The 20,380-nt window shown below is 42.1% G+C and overlaps 1 protein-coding gene across 2 annotated transcripts; it reads right to left on the reverse strand.

Moving 5' to 3' along the window:
• Positions 1-1,282: 1,282 nt before the first annotated feature.
• rps21 (ribosomal protein S21) lies at positions 1,283-18,670 on the reverse strand. 2 transcript variants are annotated; one of them, XM_072556418.1, is made up of 6 exons: positions 18,585-18,670; positions 11,128-11,243; positions 10,985-11,048; positions 8,333-8,404; positions 6,844-6,899; positions 1,283-1,359 (listed from the first exon to the last, which is right to left on the reverse strand). In XM_072556418.1, exons 2-6 carry the CDS (start codon positions 11,175-11,177, stop codon positions 1,350-1,352), a joined length of 252 nt encoding a protein of 83 aa, XP_072412519.1. In that variant the 5' UTR covers positions 11,178-11,243; positions 18,585-18,670; the 3' UTR covers positions 1,283-1,349. The 2 variants fall into 2 exon arrangements, with proteins under 2 accessions (XP_072412519.1, XP_072412520.1); XM_072556419.1 differs by lacking the exon at positions 1,283-1,359 and having other exon boundaries at positions 6,840-6,899.
• Between the last annotated feature and the right edge of the window lie 1,710 nt (positions 18,671-20,380).

Consider the following 20,380-nt stretch of genomic DNA (forward strand, 5'->3'; position numbering starts at 1 on the left):
CCAAAAGTGGCCTAACCAATGTTCTGTACAGCTGCAATGACATCCAAACTACTAGTACCTCCAACTTAGTATATTGTATTGATCTCAATACGATCTATTCAACACTAGAGGTAGCCAAATGCATTGTTAATGAGTGCAATCCCTTGTTCCCTGTTGCTCTCAAATTATCACTCAAGGCCCCTTCACTATAATCACTACATTGTTTACAAGAAACTTTCTTTGATGACAACATAGTCCTAGGGAAAATACACATCAAAGCAACATTCCATGGAAACATGCATTCTTCCAGTGATTATCAGACTTTTTAAAACAATGAACATCTGAAAACACTGGTCCCTAAATATCCTTTTACAGCAGTGATCACCTTTTATTAGATCTCACGTGCCAACAAGAAAATGGAAACTGAGAATAAACTGTTACAATTAACGGCTATCGATTAATCACTTTCTTATCCTTCAGCATTACAGGCCGCAAACTGCAGTTACAACATAGTTTTGCTTTCCTTCACCCCAGCACTTTTTAATAAGTTTCTTATGTATCTGAGATTCAATCTGGACACCTGTACTGGATTGAAGTAAGAATGCAACCAGTGTAGCTTCATGTTGTGCCGTGGCCTCATGGAAAGTATCTCAAGTTGCCTAGTCCCAACAGTGTAATTAGATCAAAATGCTTACGTTGATGCATAGCTCAAGTCTTTTCAGTGATGAGAAAGTAGAATTGAATCCCAAGACGGCAGATTTCTTCAACCTAAAATTTTCACCTTCTTAGAAAATTGCAATTCAATTACCAGACTGCACATGTACCAATTTTCTCATTAGAATCAGGATGTTTTATTAGATCAGGAAGTACTATGTTCATTGACATACTTGTACATGCTTCCACTTTGCAGTCTGAAAAGATTTAACTCCATCCATTAGTTGAAGGTCAACATTAAGCTGCAATATTAAGGAAATTCTCAACATCAGTGTCTCAATCTGCGATAGCCCATACGACTACAAAAGCTAACATATTCTTCTTTTGCAACTGAGACCTGAGGGTTTAGATTTTTAATTACAAATGACTAGCATACATAGCAGGCACAGAATGTGGAGAATGCTGTACACAACCTTTGTGCAGTTTTAAAACCACAGAAAAAGTGCAAAATTGGGAAAATTACATTTCATTTTAATGAATAATTTGATATGTATTATGGTGCGATGCGCTGATATCCAAGCATAAAAGTGGAATTGTTGTGATTTAATTTGTCACTTTAGTCACTTAGTAATAAAAACATAAAAGCACATTATTTTTTTGCTCAAATTTTTATTTCTATACAAACATGAAACTTTTCATAACTAGTCTTCAGCTTGTTAGACAACTCTGAAAGAAAAATAAAAAGCAACGTTTAAAAGACATTCAGAATAAAGGCAAAGCAAATAAAGATGTTAAACCCACTAGAACTTCAAGTTATTTAACATTTTGCAATTTATCGCAAGTTAACAAGAAATAGACCACAATCTGCACTTTCACTGTAGTCATAAGCTTATCTCAATATCTTGTACTTTATTGCAATTCATCATTACATGGACTTGAGGAATCTTTCACATTGCCCACTCCAACACAAAAACCTTTGAAGTTTTAAGAATGTAGGTGAAATACATAAACATTTTACCACAAGCACTCTCATGTATTTAACGCATAGAATCAGACCAATTGGCTCAAATGACACTTGCAATGTTATGCTGTACGTGAACCTCTTCCCACCAGCCTTCAACCATCCCAGCAACACCTTCTTCTGTTACTTTCTGCTTCATCTGTTTATCCAGCTCTCTGTTAAGAGTGTCTACACTATTTGCCTCAACTACCCTTTGTTTTGTTTTCAGTTCATCTGTGGGACATGGGTATCACTGGCTGGCCAGCATTTATCGTCTATCCCTAGTTGCCTTTGAGAAGGCAGTAATGAGCTGCCTTCTTGAATCACAACAGTCCATGTATAGGTTGACCCACAATGCCCTTCAGGGAGGGAATTCCACAATTTTGACGCAGCAACTGTGATGGAAACTGTATGTTTCCAGGAGAGATATTTCAAAGTCAGGATGTTAAGTGGCTTTGAGTTGGAGATGTTCCCATATATCTGCTACCATTGTCCTTCCAGAGGGAAATGGTTGTGGGTTTGGAAAGTGCTGGCAAAGGAACTTTGGTGAATTTCTGCAGTGCACCTTGTAGGTAGTACACACTGCTGTTACTGAGCAGTGGAGGAGGAGTGTGGATGCAGTGTTAGTCAAGCGGGTTGCTTTGTCCTGGATTGTGTCAAGCTTCTCGAACATTGTTGGAGCTGCACACACCCAGTACAAGTGGAGAATATTCCATTCCACACCTGACTTGTGCCTTGTAGATGGTGGACAGACTTTGGAATGTCAGGAGGTGAGTTACTCACTACTGTAATCCAAACTTCTGAGCTGATGTGGCAATGCCGGTTGAATTTCTGGTCAGTAGTACCCTCAAGATGTTCAAAGTGGGGGATTCAGTCATAGTAAAACCACTGAATGTAAAGGGGCAGTGGTTAGATGGTATCTTATTGACAATGGTCATTGCTTGCCTTTTGCATGGTGCAAATGTTACTGCCTCATCAGCCCAAGCGTGGATATTGTTCAAATCTTGTTGAATTTGAACACTAAGTGCTTCAGTATCTGAGGAGTTTTGCAATCAACAGCAAATATCCTCATTTCTGAACTTATGATGGAGGGAACATCTTTGAAGAAGCAACTGAAGATTGTTGGCCCAGCCTACTGTTTTGAGGAACTCCTTCAGAGATTTCTAAATACAGCGGAGATGACCGACCACCAACAATCAAACATCTTCCAATGTGATTCCAGTTTTGCGAGGGCTCCCTGATGCCACAGCTTTGATGTCAAGGGTTGTCACTCTCACCTCAGCTCTGGAATTCAGCTATTTATTCCATGTTGAATCAAGGCTGTAATGAGGCCTGGCAGAACCCAAAATGGGCATCACTGAGCAGGTGCTGCTTGAAAGCACTGTTGATTACACCTTCTATCATGTTACTGATGATCGAGATTAGACAGATGGGGCAATAATTAGCCGAGTTGGATTTGTACTGCTTTTTACATACTGGACATACCTATGCAATTCTCCAATTAGCAGGTAGATGCCAGTGTTGTATCTGTACTGGAAGAGCTTGGGTAGGAGCAGCAAGCTCTGGAGCACCAGTCTTCAGTATTAATGCTGGAGGTTGTCAGGGCCCATAGCCTTTGCAGTACCCGGTGCCTCCAACTGTTTCTTGATATCATGTGGAGTGAATCAGATTTGCTGAAGACAGGTAAGTGTGATTGCTGCAACCCACTGGAGGAGGTTGACATGGATCATCCACTCAGCACATCTGGCCAAAAATTGATGCGAAGACTTCAGCTTTTACTTTTGCATCGATGCATTGGAGTCTTCCCATCATTGAGGATAAGGATATTTGTGCAGCCTCCTCCTCCTCCAGTGAGTCGTTTAAATTATCCACCACCATTCACAGCAGATGTGGCACAACCGCAGAGCTCAGATTGATCTGTTGGTCACTTAGCTCTATCATTCGTTTCTCATGCTGTTTGGCATCCAAGTTGTTTGGTAGCTTCACCAGGTTGACACCTCATTTTTAGGTGTGGTTAATGTTGTTCCTGGCATGCCCTTCTGCACTCTCTACTGAACCAGGACTGATCCCTCGCTTGATAGTAATAGTGGAGTGGAGGATATGCCGGACCATTAGGTTGTATATTGTGCTGGAGTAGAATTCTGCTGCTATTGATGGCCCACAGCACATCATGGATGCATAGTTTTGGGTGGTTAGATCTGTTTGAACTCTGTCCCATTTAGCATGATTATAACGCCACACAACATGACAGCGGTTATTCTCAAATGACAAGGTGTGACTTCAGGCATTGGTCACCTGTTATGGACAGGTGCACTAGCAGATTGGTAAGGCTGAGGTCAAGTATTTCTTTTTCTCTCTCTTGTTGGTTCCCTCACCACCAGCTGTAGACCCATTCAAGCAGACTTGTTCTTTAGGACCTGATTAGCCTGATCGAGAATGCTCCTGCCAAGACATTTGAAATTCCCCCAGAGTAAATTTTATGCCTTTGCCCCCTCCTTGACTAGTTATTCAACATAGAGGAGTACTGATTCATCAACCAAGGGAGGACAATACGTGGCAATCAGCAGGTTTCCTTCTTCATGTTTAACCTGAAATTAGACTTCATGGAGTGCAGAGTCAATGTTAAGAATACCCAGGGCAACTCCCTCATGACTGTATGGAACAGGACATATACAGGGATGTTGATTGTGATGGCTGGGATATCTTCTGTCACATATGACTATACCCGTATGATAGATTAGTCTAGCAAGAATCTAAGACAGCTCTCCCAATTCTGGCACTGGCCCCCAAATGTTAGCATGATGTTAGTTTGCAGGGTCGACAGGACTGTTTCTCCACTTGGCTTTTCTGGTGTATATGTGGATATCAGATGGTCTGTCCAGTTTCATTTCTTGTTGAGACTTCCTAGTGATTGACACAACTGAGTGGTTTGTTTGACCATTTCAGAGGGCAGCTGAGAGTCAACCACATTGCCGTGGCTCTGGAGTCACACATAGGTGAGACCACACAAGAACAGCAGATTTCTTTCCCTGAAGGACGTTAGTGAGTCACATATGGTTTCCAAAGATTTCATGGTCATCATTAAATTCTTATATTGTCATCAGTAGATTCCTAATTCCAAATAAAAACTGAAAGAACTGCAGACGCTGTCAATCAGAAACAAAAATTGCTGGAAAAGCTCAGCAGGTGTGGCAGCAACTGTGAAGAGAGGTCAGAGTTAATGCAGAAGGTAGGGTGGGGCAAGGAAGTACAGAGTAAATCCAGTCCCTTGTGTATCCAACTATTCTTTTTTCTCTCTTTGGGCTCTATTCCCAATCATATAACATTTACTCTTTCTCCTTGCCCATATCCTATCTTCTGCATAAAAACTGACATGTTCCTAGCTACCACCAGTTTGCAGGAGGCGACACTGGACTCGAAACGTTAACTCTGAATTCTTTTCAGATGTTGCCAGACCTGCTGAGGTTTTTCCTGCAATTTCCTGTGTTTGATTCTTAATTCCAGGTTATTTTTGTTTTTAATTGAATGCAACTTCTTCCACCACCTGCTATGGTAGGATTTGAATGCAGGTCCGCAGGACGTTAGCTAAGTTTCTGGATTAATCATTAGGCCACTACATCCCCTGTTGTGATTGTACCACATTATAACCAGTGAGTGAGAGGAGGCTTGTCCTGGATTCCCAACCGATTTTATTAATGACCATATTACATTTACAGAGCTACTTCTGTTCTCATCTGTAAACATTCCTGATGAAGGGCTCTTGCCAGAAACATCGATTCTCCTGCTCCTCGGATGCTGCATGACCTGCTGTGCTTTTCCAGCACCACGTTCTTAACTCTGATCTCCAGCATCAACACTCCCTCACTTTCTCCTCTAATTTCTGGCATCCAACAAGACTTTTTTGAACCTTCTCCAGTGCAACTATGCCCCCTATTACAGCAAGGCTTACTGTACTTAGTTAAACTAAGATTCCATCTATGTTTCATATAAACGTTATATTTAATTCCAGCTTTCCAGAAATGAATCCAAGTCCTTTCTTTGCATTTATCAAATGGCCCTTTCCAGATCCCTCACTGGTATACCCTGTTTAGGTACTTGTTTTCCAGAGTAGTGCCCCCCCTTAATCTATTAAAACATTTCTCCTCACACATTTATCTATATTGAAGTTCAGTTGTCAAATATGTATCTGACAAGTGTATTAACATCTCCCTGTATTTGGGGATGAGTGACTGAAGTTATAAAAGGTCTGATTTTTTGTGAGAAAAGGAATCACGTAATTATCACTTAAAATCTGTAGTGGATGCAACATATTGCAGACTATTTCAATGGGTGAAACTATGAGGCGAAGTAGTTTTCTCTTTGTTTGCCTTTGATTACCATCAAGCTATAGACTAATGTACTTGCACAACATCACAAAAGTGACCCCAGCGTGTCAGGATTTAATGCAGTTAGATCTAATACAGGATGAAGTATGGACTAACATCAGAACAGCACACTTTGAGCACTTTACTGCTCCTTGACCGCTCACAGATACCTCCCTCCCACTCTTGTTGCTCCTGAGATTTTAGCCATTAGTGATCAACATAAACTGCTCCTACTGGCCTGATCTGTTAGCTGTGATTAGAATAGAAGATCTGGCTCTCCCACTTAACCCTTCAATTACAACTCTGCAGCCAGTTCCCAGTGGTCTCACTGACGGCTTTATACATATGCTATTTATTCTTAGCTTCATTTGAATTAGCTTAATTCTCTAGAGGTTGGAAAAATACCCCAGTTCAAAGCTACCTACCCCACATTCTTCCTCCTATTCATGTCACTATTCTTATTACCTAGTTCACCTTTTGTTCCAACTATGTGTCTGTACTGGAAGAACCAACTTTTCCTCAATCAATTTGCTGCAATCATTCCATATATAATCTGGTTGAGCACTCAATTATTTTCTGGTGAAAAATCATAAACCTGAAACGTCTATTTTCTCTCTTCACAGATGCATGATCTAATATCCCCATTTTTCGGTTTTTAATAAATGTCATGTTGGGCTTGGATCAAGAGATTAAAACATTCGGAAAGGGCCTATTAATTTGGTACAGCATGTGCAATAAACATGTTTCACCCCTCAGTACCAACATCACCCATGTGTTAAGTTCAGAAATAAAACGACAACCACAAAGAAAATCAGGACATTTAAAAGGCTCAAATATTCAACTTACTTGGCCACAATGCCATCATTCTTAGCCAGCCGCAAGATACAATCATCTGATTCACCCTGTAATTAAAAACAAATGGTAACATCGCTCTTCAAATACACACACCAGCTTTGAGAGCATTTTGCAGTCACCAAAAGGCATCAAACGTTGCATATATTGCAGCCACAGATTAAATGACAAATTTATAAAGTTAGTTCACTATGAGTCAGATACTTGAAAGACAACAACATTAGAAACAGATTTCAAGTATCAAACTAAAAGTACTCATTCTGTTGGTTTGGGTATGAAGATAGGCTTCACTTTTGAGAGACTGTTTCTCCCTGTAGCTGAAAAATCACTGGATCCCTTCAGTCCACAGCCACCCTCCAAATAGTAACCCTCCCAGCCCCATTCCCATTCCCCTACCCGATTACTCTACATTTAGTCCAGACTAATGCACCTAATCTACACATCTCTGAACACCATGGGTAATTTAGTATGGCCAATTCACCTAATCTGCACATTTTTCCATTGTGGGAGTAAACCCATACAGACACTGGGAGAATGTGCAAACTCCACACAGTCGCCGGAGGCTGGAATCGAACCTGGGTCCTTGGCGCTGTTAGGCAACATTGTTAACCACTAAGTCACCAGCTGAAGGGATCTTCACTGAGATACAACTCTATTGATGTCAGTCACACTGTAGCACTGTGACCAAGTCTTATTTATCACAGGATTATCAATAATCTATTTAATTATGGAAGGACCCTAATTACAAACAGCCTTTCCTCACATCCAATCAAATGCAATTATATGGGAATAAAACATTACCCCTAAATGGGACAGACAGCAAAATATCAAACTCTCATTTGGTGAGAGGGTAAAATTTAGTTTTGTTTTTTTTCTCCCTATAGAGTACCATCATTTTGAGCTGAATCATTCTAGAAGTGTCCGTCTCATCAATGAATGTTTCCAGAGGTCATAAATAAGACTGCATGCTCCTTTAATCAGTATACTGACCAAGAGTCAGCTAAGCCATGAAAAATACTTCTTACAGTCACTCACTCTTAGTCAAGCACAGTAAACTAACAAGCAGTTTGGGATACAAGCCTATGTAAATCTAGAGGGATATTTTACATGAAAAATGTCTATTTCCTATTATTTCCAGATTGGTTTCATACGTAGAAAAGGTGAAACTCTGGATTTGGTACATCCAAACAGTGGTTAATTCTTGCAAACGAAACTGCTTAGTACTTTCAGAAAGGATATGTTTAGTTCAGGAAATGTTTAAAAGCCCTCAAAATTCCCATTAGGTACAAAATGTAAATAAATTTGATTTAATGTTAGGATAGACAGTGTTCTATATAAAGTTATTATACAGTAACAACTTTAAATCTGAAGGTAGATAGAACTGGTGTCCTTCAGTATCACTGGAGCCTACACAAGACAAATGGAAGATACAATGCCTAGGTAGGGAGATATTTCATTCAGTGCCCCTAGGATGTGTACATACCATTCTACGGATAACTCCACAGATAGCATAGGTTTTATGCTGACCATTAAATCTTCCTGTTACTTTGTCAACCTAAGATAAAATTAATCAAGAGATTAAAACATTCGGAAAGGGCCAACAGATATCTCAGATGTCTTAGAAACAGATTCCATAACTTAACACTGATATTTCGACCATTTATCACAATGCAATAAGAAACAATTGTGGTAATACACTAAGGATAGTGTAGTTGATATTGTAGATATAGACGTTTAAAAGGTGCTGGCAAAATACCACAAATTTAGCAGAAAAAAAAGAGGAACCAATGGGCTTAGAGTAGCAGTGGCAATATGAATCTGAAACATAAAGGACAGAGATCAGAAAGTAGTAGTGAACGGGCATTTGTCGGGCTAGGAACACTAGCGGTGTTCCTTAGGAATGGTGCTTGGACCACTGCTCGTTTTCATATGCAATAATGATCTGGACTTGAATTAAGAGTTGCAATAACAAAAAGTTTTGAACAATGAGGAATGAAGATGACTTCAGGAGGATGACGACTGGTGAAATGTGCAGACACACAGCAAATAATATTTAATGCAGAGAAGTGTGAAGTAGAAAAACAGAGGTAACTTGAATTAAATGGCACATATTTCAAGAAAGTACATATACATAAAGCTTTGAAGGCAACAGAATACTTAAGGCTGTTAAAACAGCATATATCATGCCTGCTTTCTTCAGAAGAACAACAAATACAAAGGTGAATTTACACATTTTTCCAAGAGAGTGCATGGACATAAAACTTTGAAGGTGGCAGGAAAACTTAAGGCAGATATTAAAACAGCATATGACATGCCTGCTTTCTTCAGAAGAAGATACAAAGAATGTTGTGAAAAACCTAAATGTTAGCTGTGGCCTAATGTTAGGCCACAGCTACAGTAATTTCCAATTCTGATCCACACATTAGAAAGGATGCAAAGGTTTTATAAGACAGTACAGACCCTCCACCACCCAGAAGAACAAAAGCTGCAGATGTATTAAAAAAGCAGCACTCCTCGCAAATTCTGCTTCAAGCCACAAACCACTGCTACTTTAAGCTATACCACTGTTACTAGGTTAAAATTCTAGAATTCAAATTAATGTGGGCCAGACCACATTTATTACCCATTCTGAATTGCCCAGAAGGCAGTTGAGAGTTAACCACATTGCTGAGGGCCTGTAGTCACCGACAGGCCAGACCATGTGAGGATGGTAGATTTCCTTCCCTGAAGGACTTCAGATTGTTTTTTTGACAGTTCACAATGGTCATCATTAGACAAATTCCAGATATTGATTGAATTTAAACTCCACCATTTGCCATGGCAGGATTTGAACCCAGGACTCCAGAACATTACCAGGATCTCTGGGTTAGGTCTAACATCAGTACCATTAGGCCACCAAGTTTCCTCAACATGGCTGACTCTTCAATTGCCTAGCAAATCACTCAGTTCCAAAGGAAATTAAGTATGGACAACAAATGCCACTCTTGCCTGTGATGTCTAAAGCCCATGAATGAATAAAGAAAAATCCAAAAACGGTGCTGGCCATGCTCTAACTTGTATCACGTTCCATTCATGTTTGCTCACCGACAAACATCCCCAGTTGATCAATAGACTAACTTTAAAATCATAATCCCTACTTTCAAGTCTCACCACAGCCTCATTCCTTCCTATCTCTAAAACTTCCTCAAAGCCTATTACATTCTATAAAAGCATACCCTTTTAGTAACCTCTATGTATTCTGATTTTAATCACTCCACCCTTGCTGGCTATGCCTTCAAGTTCCTGGATGACAAAATTAGAAATTCCCTTCCTAGACCTAACTGCTCCTTTAAAGTGCTCCTAAGATTCTAATCCCTTGATTAAGCATTTGGTCACTTACCCCAGTACTTTCTTAGTGCGGAGTTTGGGACATTTTATTTCATTAAACTTGTTACTTAAATGGTGATGGGCTAGAGCAGGAGAGCGGAACTCTCAGGATACCTCTATAAAAATTCCTGTTCCCCCTCCCCCACCTTCCATTTTCAGGCACATAATGAAAAGCATAGCAGGAAGTTATTTTTAAACTGTCCTTTCTCTGCATACAGCCTGGAAATCTTCAAATGACTGTTCTTTCCATCACAATTTTAGTTCCCAACTTCATGCAATGTGCTCTCTGAAGGGACATAATCATGAGTTGTAAGGGTGAAGATTTGGGAACCAGTAGGCATCATTCCACTGCTGGTGTTTAACATATTTAAGTGCTGCAACATCACAAACACAGATGGACACTAATCATTCTTCATACCAGCCCTTTGGGACAGCTATCTATTTGATTCCATTCCCCTGGTAACCAGAGTACTCTAATTCTCTTGAATGTAACTAGTAAATCTTTTGCTTTTTCAGGTAGCACATTTCAGACTGACACAGATTCATTGTCGAAAAACTGTTCCTTGTTTTTTGTCATTCACTTTAAAACTGGCTTCTGGTTTCTGACCTCAGTCATTTGTCTCTCTCTTTCGAACAAGACCACAGGATTTTGAACAGTCCTGTAATATCCCCCAAATTTGTCCAGTAAACATAAAGTCCAATGCCAATACACCACCCATCCTCACTGATAATTCAGATTTACATGCTAGTTTATTAAAACTGAACTCACCTCAGCAATGTTGATTTGAATGGAAGCATGGTCCTTTGCAGCAATAATTCTGCTGCTTGCAGAGCTGAAAGAAACAATAACAATTTAGCTAACTTTTAGGCATGCAACATGAAAGTCAGTACGTGCTCTTATCGGATACTCACCATTTACGTGGAACGTAAAGATCAACAAATTCACCAGCATCGTTCTGCATGTTGGTTTTTTACAAATTGCGATTTTCTTCAGAGGCTGGGTTTTAATTCAGCTGTTACGCAGAGATCTAGGCACATACAAAAAAAGTTGAAAACTTCAGTACATTATATCAAATATGAAATTAGATACTCAATTTCAACTAGAAATTAGTCAGCTTAGAAATAGAAGGACTGACACAGTTCCATTACATTGATGAATCAGCAATATTACTCAAACATGGGATCAAAATTATATTAACGACATAGTAACTAACTCATCTTCTGGATGAAGAATACCTTTTCTCATCTTAAATTTATGATGCTAATTACAGTAATAGTATAACATTTATACTGCATCTTTAACACAATTAATCTCAAGGTATTTCTCAGAAGCATTAAATTACTGAGTTGCTTAAGATATGAGGTGTGATGACCAAGGCTTGGTCAAAGTGGATGCTGTAAAATGAGGAAAGAAAGGTAGAGGCAAAATGGAGCAAAAAGCTTACCATTAATACAACCGAAGGAACAGCTATCAAGGATGGAGTGATTAAAATCAGGAACACTTAAGAATTAACTGAGCTCAATATCTTGAGAGAGTGGTGGGACTATAGGAAATTGTAAAGAAAAAGTGACAGTCCAGGTCATGGAAGATTTGATAGTAGGAAATGACAATTTCAGAATCACGCAACACAGGGGGTGTTAAGACATAAGCAGTGGAGGATTAATAACTTAAAATTTAGCAAACAGATTCAACGTTCCTTCTAAGCTGTGAACATTTGTAGCTGCTCCATGGCACTGGCACACTGATCGTGGCTTTGGGAGACTTCCAGTCATTGCCATGCACAGGCCTCGGAGGACTGCACAGCCGTAAAGAAATTGGATACAAGACTGATAAGAATATGGAAGACCAGCCAGAAGTGCACTGTAAGTCTAGATACAATAAAGATATGATCGGAGACAAGGTAAAGGCAAGCAATGTCAGAGATGGAAATGGACAATCTTATTACTGGAACAAAAGTGTGGTTGAAAGCTCATCTCAGGGTCATATCTGACACAGGTTGCTAACCGACTGATTTAATCTCGGTGATTGTTGCAAGAGTGGAATTGAGTCAGAAACTATGGAACAAGGTTTGGAGCAGCGAGTCAAAATAGCTTTAAGTTTTCCCAAGGGAACCCAAACATATAAACAGAAAGCAGGAAACACCAGCAATGCTTCGCCCGGAGGCTCACCGAGGATGTTACCTAGTATGGTGACAAAACGTCTAAAAATAAACCTTCCAGCTCATCGAGCAAACCTACATCAAGAACCTCAACCTTACTATACATCTTTTCAAAGCTCGCTGAGAGACATTTGCTTAAGATCATGTGAGAAGATTAAAGTCAGTCAAGTGTTTTCAATCACATCTCCATTTCAGTCTTTATCCAACAAAAAAGTGATTAAACGACATGTATAGAATGTTGAAGCAGTATTTGGGTGCACATTTAATTCTGACAGGCAATAAAGCCTCTGCAACTTTTAGCATGTGGAATCCAGGAAATAGCAGAGGAGTTACACAGATACTTTGCACTAGTCTTCATGGTGGAAAATACCTCAAACATTCCATTAATAGTAAAGAAATTGAGAAGGAATTAAGTAACATCATTACAGATGGAACATTATCCAGACTTACAGGGATAAATACAGTCAGACCCACTGGTCCTGATGGCTTGCAACCTAGGATCTGAAAAGTTGCAGCTACTGAGATAGTGGATGTATTGGTTGTAATTTTTCATAAATCCTTAGATTCTTAAGAAGTACCAGAGGATTGGAAAACTGCCAATGTGATACCCCAAAAATTGTCGGGGGGGGGGGGGAGGGGGAGGAGGAGGAGAGTAGTTGGATTAACCTAATATCTGTTGCTGGAACCAATTAAATAAGTCATAACAGCACATTTGTAAAATTGCTTTAATCAAGCAGAGTCAGCACGGCTGCATGACAAGGAAATTGTGTCTATTAGAGTTTTATGACATCTCCTTCAGAGTGGACAGAGAGAACCTGTATGTGTGTTGTATTTGGACTTCCAGAAGGCATTCAACAAGGTGCACCACAAAAGATTAAGTCATAAAAGCTCATGTTGTTGGAAGTAATATATTGGCATGAGGGCTGTAAACAGCAAGTGCAGATAAGGGTTTTTGTTTTCAGGTTGACAACCTGTAACCAGTGGGGCTCCACAGGGATTCAGTGCTGGGACAACAACTGTTAACAGTATGTTAGTGGCTTGGAGGAAAGGTGGTGTAGTCAAACTTGCACACGTCACAAATATAGGTTGAAAGTCAGGTTGTGAATGGGTTACAGTTTAGAATGATAGCGATAGGTTAAGTGGACAAAATGTTGGCAAATGGAGTATAATGTGAAAAAATGCGACGTTTATTTTGGAAGAGAGAACAAAAGAACAATATTATTTAAATAGGGACCATACCAGTACTGTGAACAGTTTTGGTCCCCTTATTTAAGCCAAGATATCATTTCATTGGAGGCAGTTCAGAGAAGGTTCAGGAGGATGATCCCCAATACAGAGGGATTGTCTTATGAGCAAGGCAAAACAGCTCAGGGTGTTTAAAAGAGTGAGAGATGTTCTCAAGAGGATTCCTAAGGGGCTTGATAGGGTGATTGCTGCAATGATGTTTCCTCTCACTAAGGTGCCCAGGACCAGAGGCCAACTTAAGACTCAGATAAGGGAGGATTATTTCTCTAAGGGTTCAGCATCTTTGAAACTCCTCACCACAGAAAACTGCGGGGGCAGAGTCCATGTGCATAACGATGGCTGAGATAGATAGGTTCTTGACCAGTACGGAAATCAAAGTTGAACAGTGTGGTGCTGGAAAAGCACAGCTGGTCAGGCAGCAGCTGAGGAGCAGGGGAGTCGACGTTTTGGACACAAGTCCTTCATCAGGAATGAGGCTTGTGGGCCAAGGGGACTGAGAGATAAATAGGAGGAGAGAGGAGGTAGCTGGGAATGCAATAGGTATATGCAGGTGGGGGTGAAAGTGATAGGTCAGAGAGAAGGATGGAGCAGAAAGGTGGGAAGGAAGATGGAGGCAGGCACTGAGGAAGGAGATGTGGCTACGGTAGCAGATCTGCTTCAGGACGTGGCTGAAGAGCTTCAGGGCAGAAGAGATGACGTGAGGGGTGCAGTGAGACTCACTGAGATCCTTGGAGAGGGAGCAGGAATACTTCAAGGTAGGCATCCTTGGGAAGAGGCTAAAAAAGCACAGCAGGTCAGGCAGCATCCAAGGAGCAGGAGAATCAACGTTTCGGGTCTAAGCCCTTCTTCAGGAATGAGGAAGGTGTGCCAAGCAGGCTAAGATAAAAGGTGGGAGGAGGGGCGTTGGGAATGCGATAGATGGAGGGAGGTTAAGGTGAGGGTAATAGGCTGGAGAGGTCAGGAAGAAGATTGCAGGTCAAGAGGGCGGTGCTGAGTCCGAGGGTTGGGACTGAGATAAGATGGGGGGAGGGGAAATGAGGAAGCTGGAGAAATCTGCATTCCACCTTATCTCAGTCCCAACCCTCGGACTCAGAACCGCCTTCTTGACCTGCAATCTTCTTCCCGACCTTTCCGGCCTATCCCTCCTTCCCGACCTATCCCTCCTCCCTACCTTTTATCTTAGTCTGCTTGGCACACCTTCCTCATTCCTGAAGAAGGGCTTATGCCCAAAATGTCGATTCTCCTGCTCCTTGGATGCTGCCTGACCTGCTGCACTTTTCCAACAACACATTTTTCAGCTCTGATCTCTAGCATCTGCAGTCCTCACTTTATCCTTGGAAGAGGCTTCAATCAGGTTATGATCAACTAGGAGAAAGTGAGGACTGCATTACAGAAATCAAGTATTAAAGAGAAAAAGCAGGAAAGAATGACAGATCAGACACAATCCTCTTGAATGGCCTACTCTGGTTCCTAATTCTTACAAGTTTTAGTGTAAAGTTCACAGAAAGTTAGAATGAGATGACCAGTGTTCCTTTATCAAAATGATTTCAACACAAGATACAGCCAAATGGATATTCATGTTTGAGCCACTTCTTTGCCAGAGTAACGTATTTTGCCGAAAACTTCCCCACCCTTGCTTCAATGCTAGGAAAGGCTATGGCCAAAGGCAGATAAATGAAGTTAAGACCAAAATCAGCCGTGATCTTATTGCATGATGGAACAAACTTGAGGAGCTGAATGGATTACTCCTGTTTGCTCTTCCTTCAGCTGCTCATCCAAATCCCTTAAAATCCATGACTGAATCCACTCCACTCCCAGGTTGAGCATTACAGATTCTAACCACAAGCCAAGTGAAAAAACATTGCCTTCCTTCCTAACATATTAACTTTTGTTTCCTTTAGTTCTTGACCAGAACAGTTTCTCTCTGTCCAGACTCAGGATTTGGAATTGGCTTATTTTGATGGGTATATGAAGAGAAAGGTTGAGAGGGATATTCGCCAAATGCTGGCAAATGTAACTAGGTAAGATTGAGATGTCTGGTTGGTACAGATTACCTATGACTTCTCAAATAACCTCCAACGGAAAGCAATCCCAGCTCACCCAGTCCATTTAGGAAAATGGAGTCCGTCCTATCACTGCAAGTATTCACATCAATCCTTTCTGCACTCAAACTTTCACACACAAGTTCACAGTTTACCTGCTATCTCACTGCACAACAAATAAGCCCAGGGACAGGACAGTGGCTAGCACTGCTGCCTCACAGCACCAGGAACCTGGATTCAATTCCACTCTTGATGCTACTGTCTATGCGGAGGTAAATACTGCAGATGCTGGAGATTAGAGTCAAGATTAGACTGGTGCTGGAAAAGCACAGCAGGTCAGTTAGCATTCGAGGAGTAGGAAAATCGATGTTTCAGGCAAAAGCCCTTCATCAGGAATGAGACTGGGAGCCTTGGGGTGCAGGGATAAATGGGAGGAGTGTGGGGGTGTGGAGAAGGTAGCTGAGAGTGCAATACGTGGATGCAGGTGGGGGTAAAAGCGATAGGTCAGAGAGGAGGGTGGAGTGGATAGGTGGGAAGAAAGGAAGACTGACAGGTCACGAGGATGATGCTGAGCCACGGGGTAGTGGGGTTGATTGGTGCCGGTGTCCTCCTCTGAAGCACTCTGCGAGGAGGCATCCGGTCTCCCCAATATCGAGGAGATGGCATTGGGAGCAACGGATACAATAAATGACACGTTTGGAAGTGCAGGTAAAGCTCTGATGGATGGATTGGGGTGGGGGGGGGGGGGCTGTTGGGGGGCATCGACATGACCAGGTAGTCACAGAGAGAACAGCCTTTGCAGAAAGCAGATAAGGCTGGGGAAGGAAATATATCCCTGGCGGTGGGGTCCATTTGAAGGTGGCAGAAATGTCGGCAGATGATGCAGTTTATGCAGAGGTTGTTGGGGTGGAAGGTGAGGACGGGGGAGGGGGTCTGTCCTTGTTGTGGTTGGACGGGTGATGTTTGGGGGTGGAGGTGCCAGACGTGGATGAGATGCATTGGGGGGCATCTTCAACCGTGTGGGAGGCAAAATTGTAGTCTTTAAAGACAGAGGCCATCTGGTGTGTTCTGCTTTGGAACTGGTCCTCCTGGGAGCAGATGCAAAGGAAACAGGAATACGATTAGATTAGATTACTTTACAGTGTGGAAACAGGCCCTTTGGCCCAAAACGTCCACACCGCCCCGCCGAAGCGTAACCCACCCATACCCCTACATTTACCCCTTACCTAACACTACGGGCAATTTAGCATGGCCAATTCACCTAACCTGCACATCTTTTGGACTGTGGGAGGAAACCGGAGCACCCGGAGGAAACCCACGCAGACACGGGGAGAATGTGCAAACTCCACACAGTCAGTCGCCTGAGGCGGGAATTGAACCCGGGTCTCTGGCGCTGTGAGGCTGCAGTGCTAACCACTGTGCCGGGAATACGGGATAGCATTTTTGCAGAAGGCAGGGTGGGAGTTGGTGGATTTGTAAAAAATGTCAACATTGAGTCGGTATTCATTGATGGAGGAGAGGTCCAGGAAGGGGAGGTGTCAGAGATGGTCCAGGTGAATTTAAGGTCAGGGTGGAATGTGTTGGATAGTTGATGAACTGTTCATTCTGTCCATGTGCAGTTTGCACATTTTCTCCATGTCTGCTTGGGTTTCTGCCAGATGCTCTGTTTTCCACAGTCTAAAGAAGTGCAGTGGATTATCCATGCTAAATTATCCATAGTATTCAGGGATATGTAGGTTTGGTGTGTTAGCTGTGGGAAATGCAGAAATAGGGTAGGGGGATTTGGATAGGAGATTGACAATATGGAGGCAAGGCTTAGTGGCGTTACCACTGGATTGTTATTCTGGAGACGCAGGTAATGTCCTGAGGACCCAAGTTCAAATTCCAACATTTTTGTTGTGGAATTCAATAAAAATCTGGAATTAAGAGTCTAATGATGGCAATGAGTCCATTGCAGACTGTTGAAAAAAACCATCTGGTTCACTAACATTCTGCTATATTTACCTGGTCTGGCCTACGTGTGACTTCAGACCCACAGCAATGTGGTTGACTAACTGCCGTCTGGGCAGTTACGGATGAGCAACAAATACTGGCCTAACCAACAACATGCATTCCATGAATGAATAAAAATAATGGGCCTGAGTTGTGTGCTCTTTGGAGAGCTGATGTAGACGCTACAGCATAGAAACAGGCCATTCTGTCCAACTCGTCCATACAACCCTCCAAAAATCATCCCACACCTATCCCAGCAACCTAGCACCTCCCATGTCTAATACACCTATCTTTGGACATTATGGGTGATTTAGTATGACCAATCCACAAAGAAACTGCACATCTTTGGGCTGGGGGAAGTAACCCACACAAACAGGGGGAGAATATGCAAACTGCACACAATCGCCTGAGAGTGGAAAGGAACCCAGATCCTTGTCGTTGTGAGGCAGCAGTGCTGGCCCTCAGCCTGTTCCCACACTGTGGGGGATTCTAGTTTTGCATCAGCTGCTTTATTAATTCTTGTGAATATTTGTAATTATTTGAATGAAGTATATATTTTTGCTGATTTTCTACGTGAGGTATCCCTGCACTACTCCGAGGTCATCTTGACATTTCTCTCTCCTCACACATTATACCACAAGCGCTAATTTTCTCCCGCACTCTCTGCGCTCTATGGCGGGACGGCTTTCTCGGGGCGACAAACCGGTTCCTTGTGAAGCGAGTGCGCCGTCTCCAAGGCCCGGGCCTAGAGCCTGAGGCCCTCTGGCCTCCGCACACGCGGCCGCTCCATCTCCCTGCGGCGAGCCCTCTCCCCCGAGACCCCTCACCCTCCTCCATCAAAGCCGAGGCCCAGCGTGAACTCCCGGCCACGACCCTCAACCCACGCGAGTCCCGCTGAGGCGCCATCTCCCCGAGAGCCGGCCACACTCACCCTCCGCTCAGAATGGCGGCCGCCGAAAAGGAAGAAGGGGGTGGAGCCGCAAACGGAAGTATCGTCACGGGAGAACAAGACTTCCGGTACTGCGCGCGCATTGAGGGGCAAAGTTGCCACATGCTCTGCGGGGGCCAAGTGGAAGCTGCAGGTTCAGCCAGCTGTCAGCCTCGAACACACTGTGTCTTTTAAGATGTTTTCTCATCAGAGATGTATTTAGGCACCTGTAGAGCAGGTGGGACTTGAAGCCGGGCTTCCTGACCCCGAGGTAGGGACACTACCATTGCACCACAAAAGCCCGTAAATTTTAATTTCAATTTCACGACCAACTGGATTGGGTGCTCCAGTGGTAGTGTCGGTTCTTCTGGCTTAGGAGGACCGGTTTCAATACCCATCTGCCCCAGAAGCGTTTAATAACATATTTGAACAGGTTGATTAGAAAACATCTACAAGGCTACAGGCCAAGTGCTGGAAAATGGGATTACAATAGATTGCTCCTTGATCGTGGGCATAATGGACCTTTTTTTGGGGGCTATAAATTCTCCACAAATCTGGAGCAGGTAGGACTTGCAACCAGTTGTCTAAACGTTTTGATGATAATTCTCGAATCAACCGGTTTAGAGATGCTATTTTCCACTGGTGCAGCTGTTGGACTTGAACTAGGTAGAAGTATTTAGGTAGAAGCATTGTCACATATGCTGGAGGCCATAGCCTTGAACGCAATGGAATTTTTCAGTGCTCATTTTAAAAACATTTTTAAAAATTTCGAGGGTTCCCATCTCTACATGATTAAGTTATGGAAATAACTAAAACACATTTAAAATCAGAAATATAATTTTGCTTTTGAAGTTCATAGCTCTTCTGGTATCTTAGTGCTTTCCTAATTCTATGATTAGTCCAATCTCTCATTTCCACACATCTTATTTTGCAATGAGCTTTAATTCTTATTAAATGGAAAGACACTTGTTTTCATTCAATCCTTCATTTTCAACAAACATACCCACTACAATTTTCATGCCAATCATTGTTTCACTAAGTTGTGTATCTCTTTTCAGATTAGACTATCCCTTGGATCCTATTCCAACATTAAAAAAAATGGTAATGCAGCGGTCACTGAGCCAACATTCATTGTCCAGCCCTAAAGCTGAAAAAAGAATAGCATTTGGAACAGTGCTAATTAATTTGAAACAACACAAAATGACATCCATGCTAGCAAAACATTATAACAATAATTCTGGGGAACATACACAAGAGATAAAATAAGATCAGGCTCTTCTACTCATCATAGCAAAAAAATGGCAAAGCACCTAAATTACATAGGGAGACCGGTTTCAGAGTGGAAGTAGGGGGTGATGCACATACAAATATAGAGGAGACAAGTCACTCTAGAAGGCACAGTATATAGAGTAAAGTTGCAAATCACATAACACCAGGTTATAGTCCAACAGGTTTATTTGGAAATACAAATCAAAGTTAATGTTTTGGGTCTGGCAACCCTTCCTCAGAACACCAACTTCTGTTGTTGTTGCCGATTTATAGCATTCACAGGTCTTTTGGTTTTATTTGATAAGGAGTTCTATTTCAGGTTGGTGAGACTTGTGACCAGTGGCATTCCACAGCGATCAATGCTGGGACCACAAATTTTACAATAAGGAGGAAGTGAATGTACTGTAGCCAAACTTGCAGACAATACAAAAATAGGTAAAAAGGCTGGAAGTGAGCGGGATACAAACCCACAACAAATCCACAGCAGGGTCCAGACTCTCGACAAGGTGGTTGACTCTTAACTGCTCTCG

The sequence above is a fragment of the Chiloscyllium punctatum genome, chromosome 37, assembly GCF_047496795.1.
Source record: "Chiloscyllium punctatum isolate Juve2018m chromosome 37, sChiPun1.3, whole genome shotgun sequence".
Taxonomy (NCBI): Eukaryota; Metazoa; Chordata; class Chondrichthyes; order Orectolobiformes; family Hemiscylliidae; genus Chiloscyllium; species Chiloscyllium punctatum.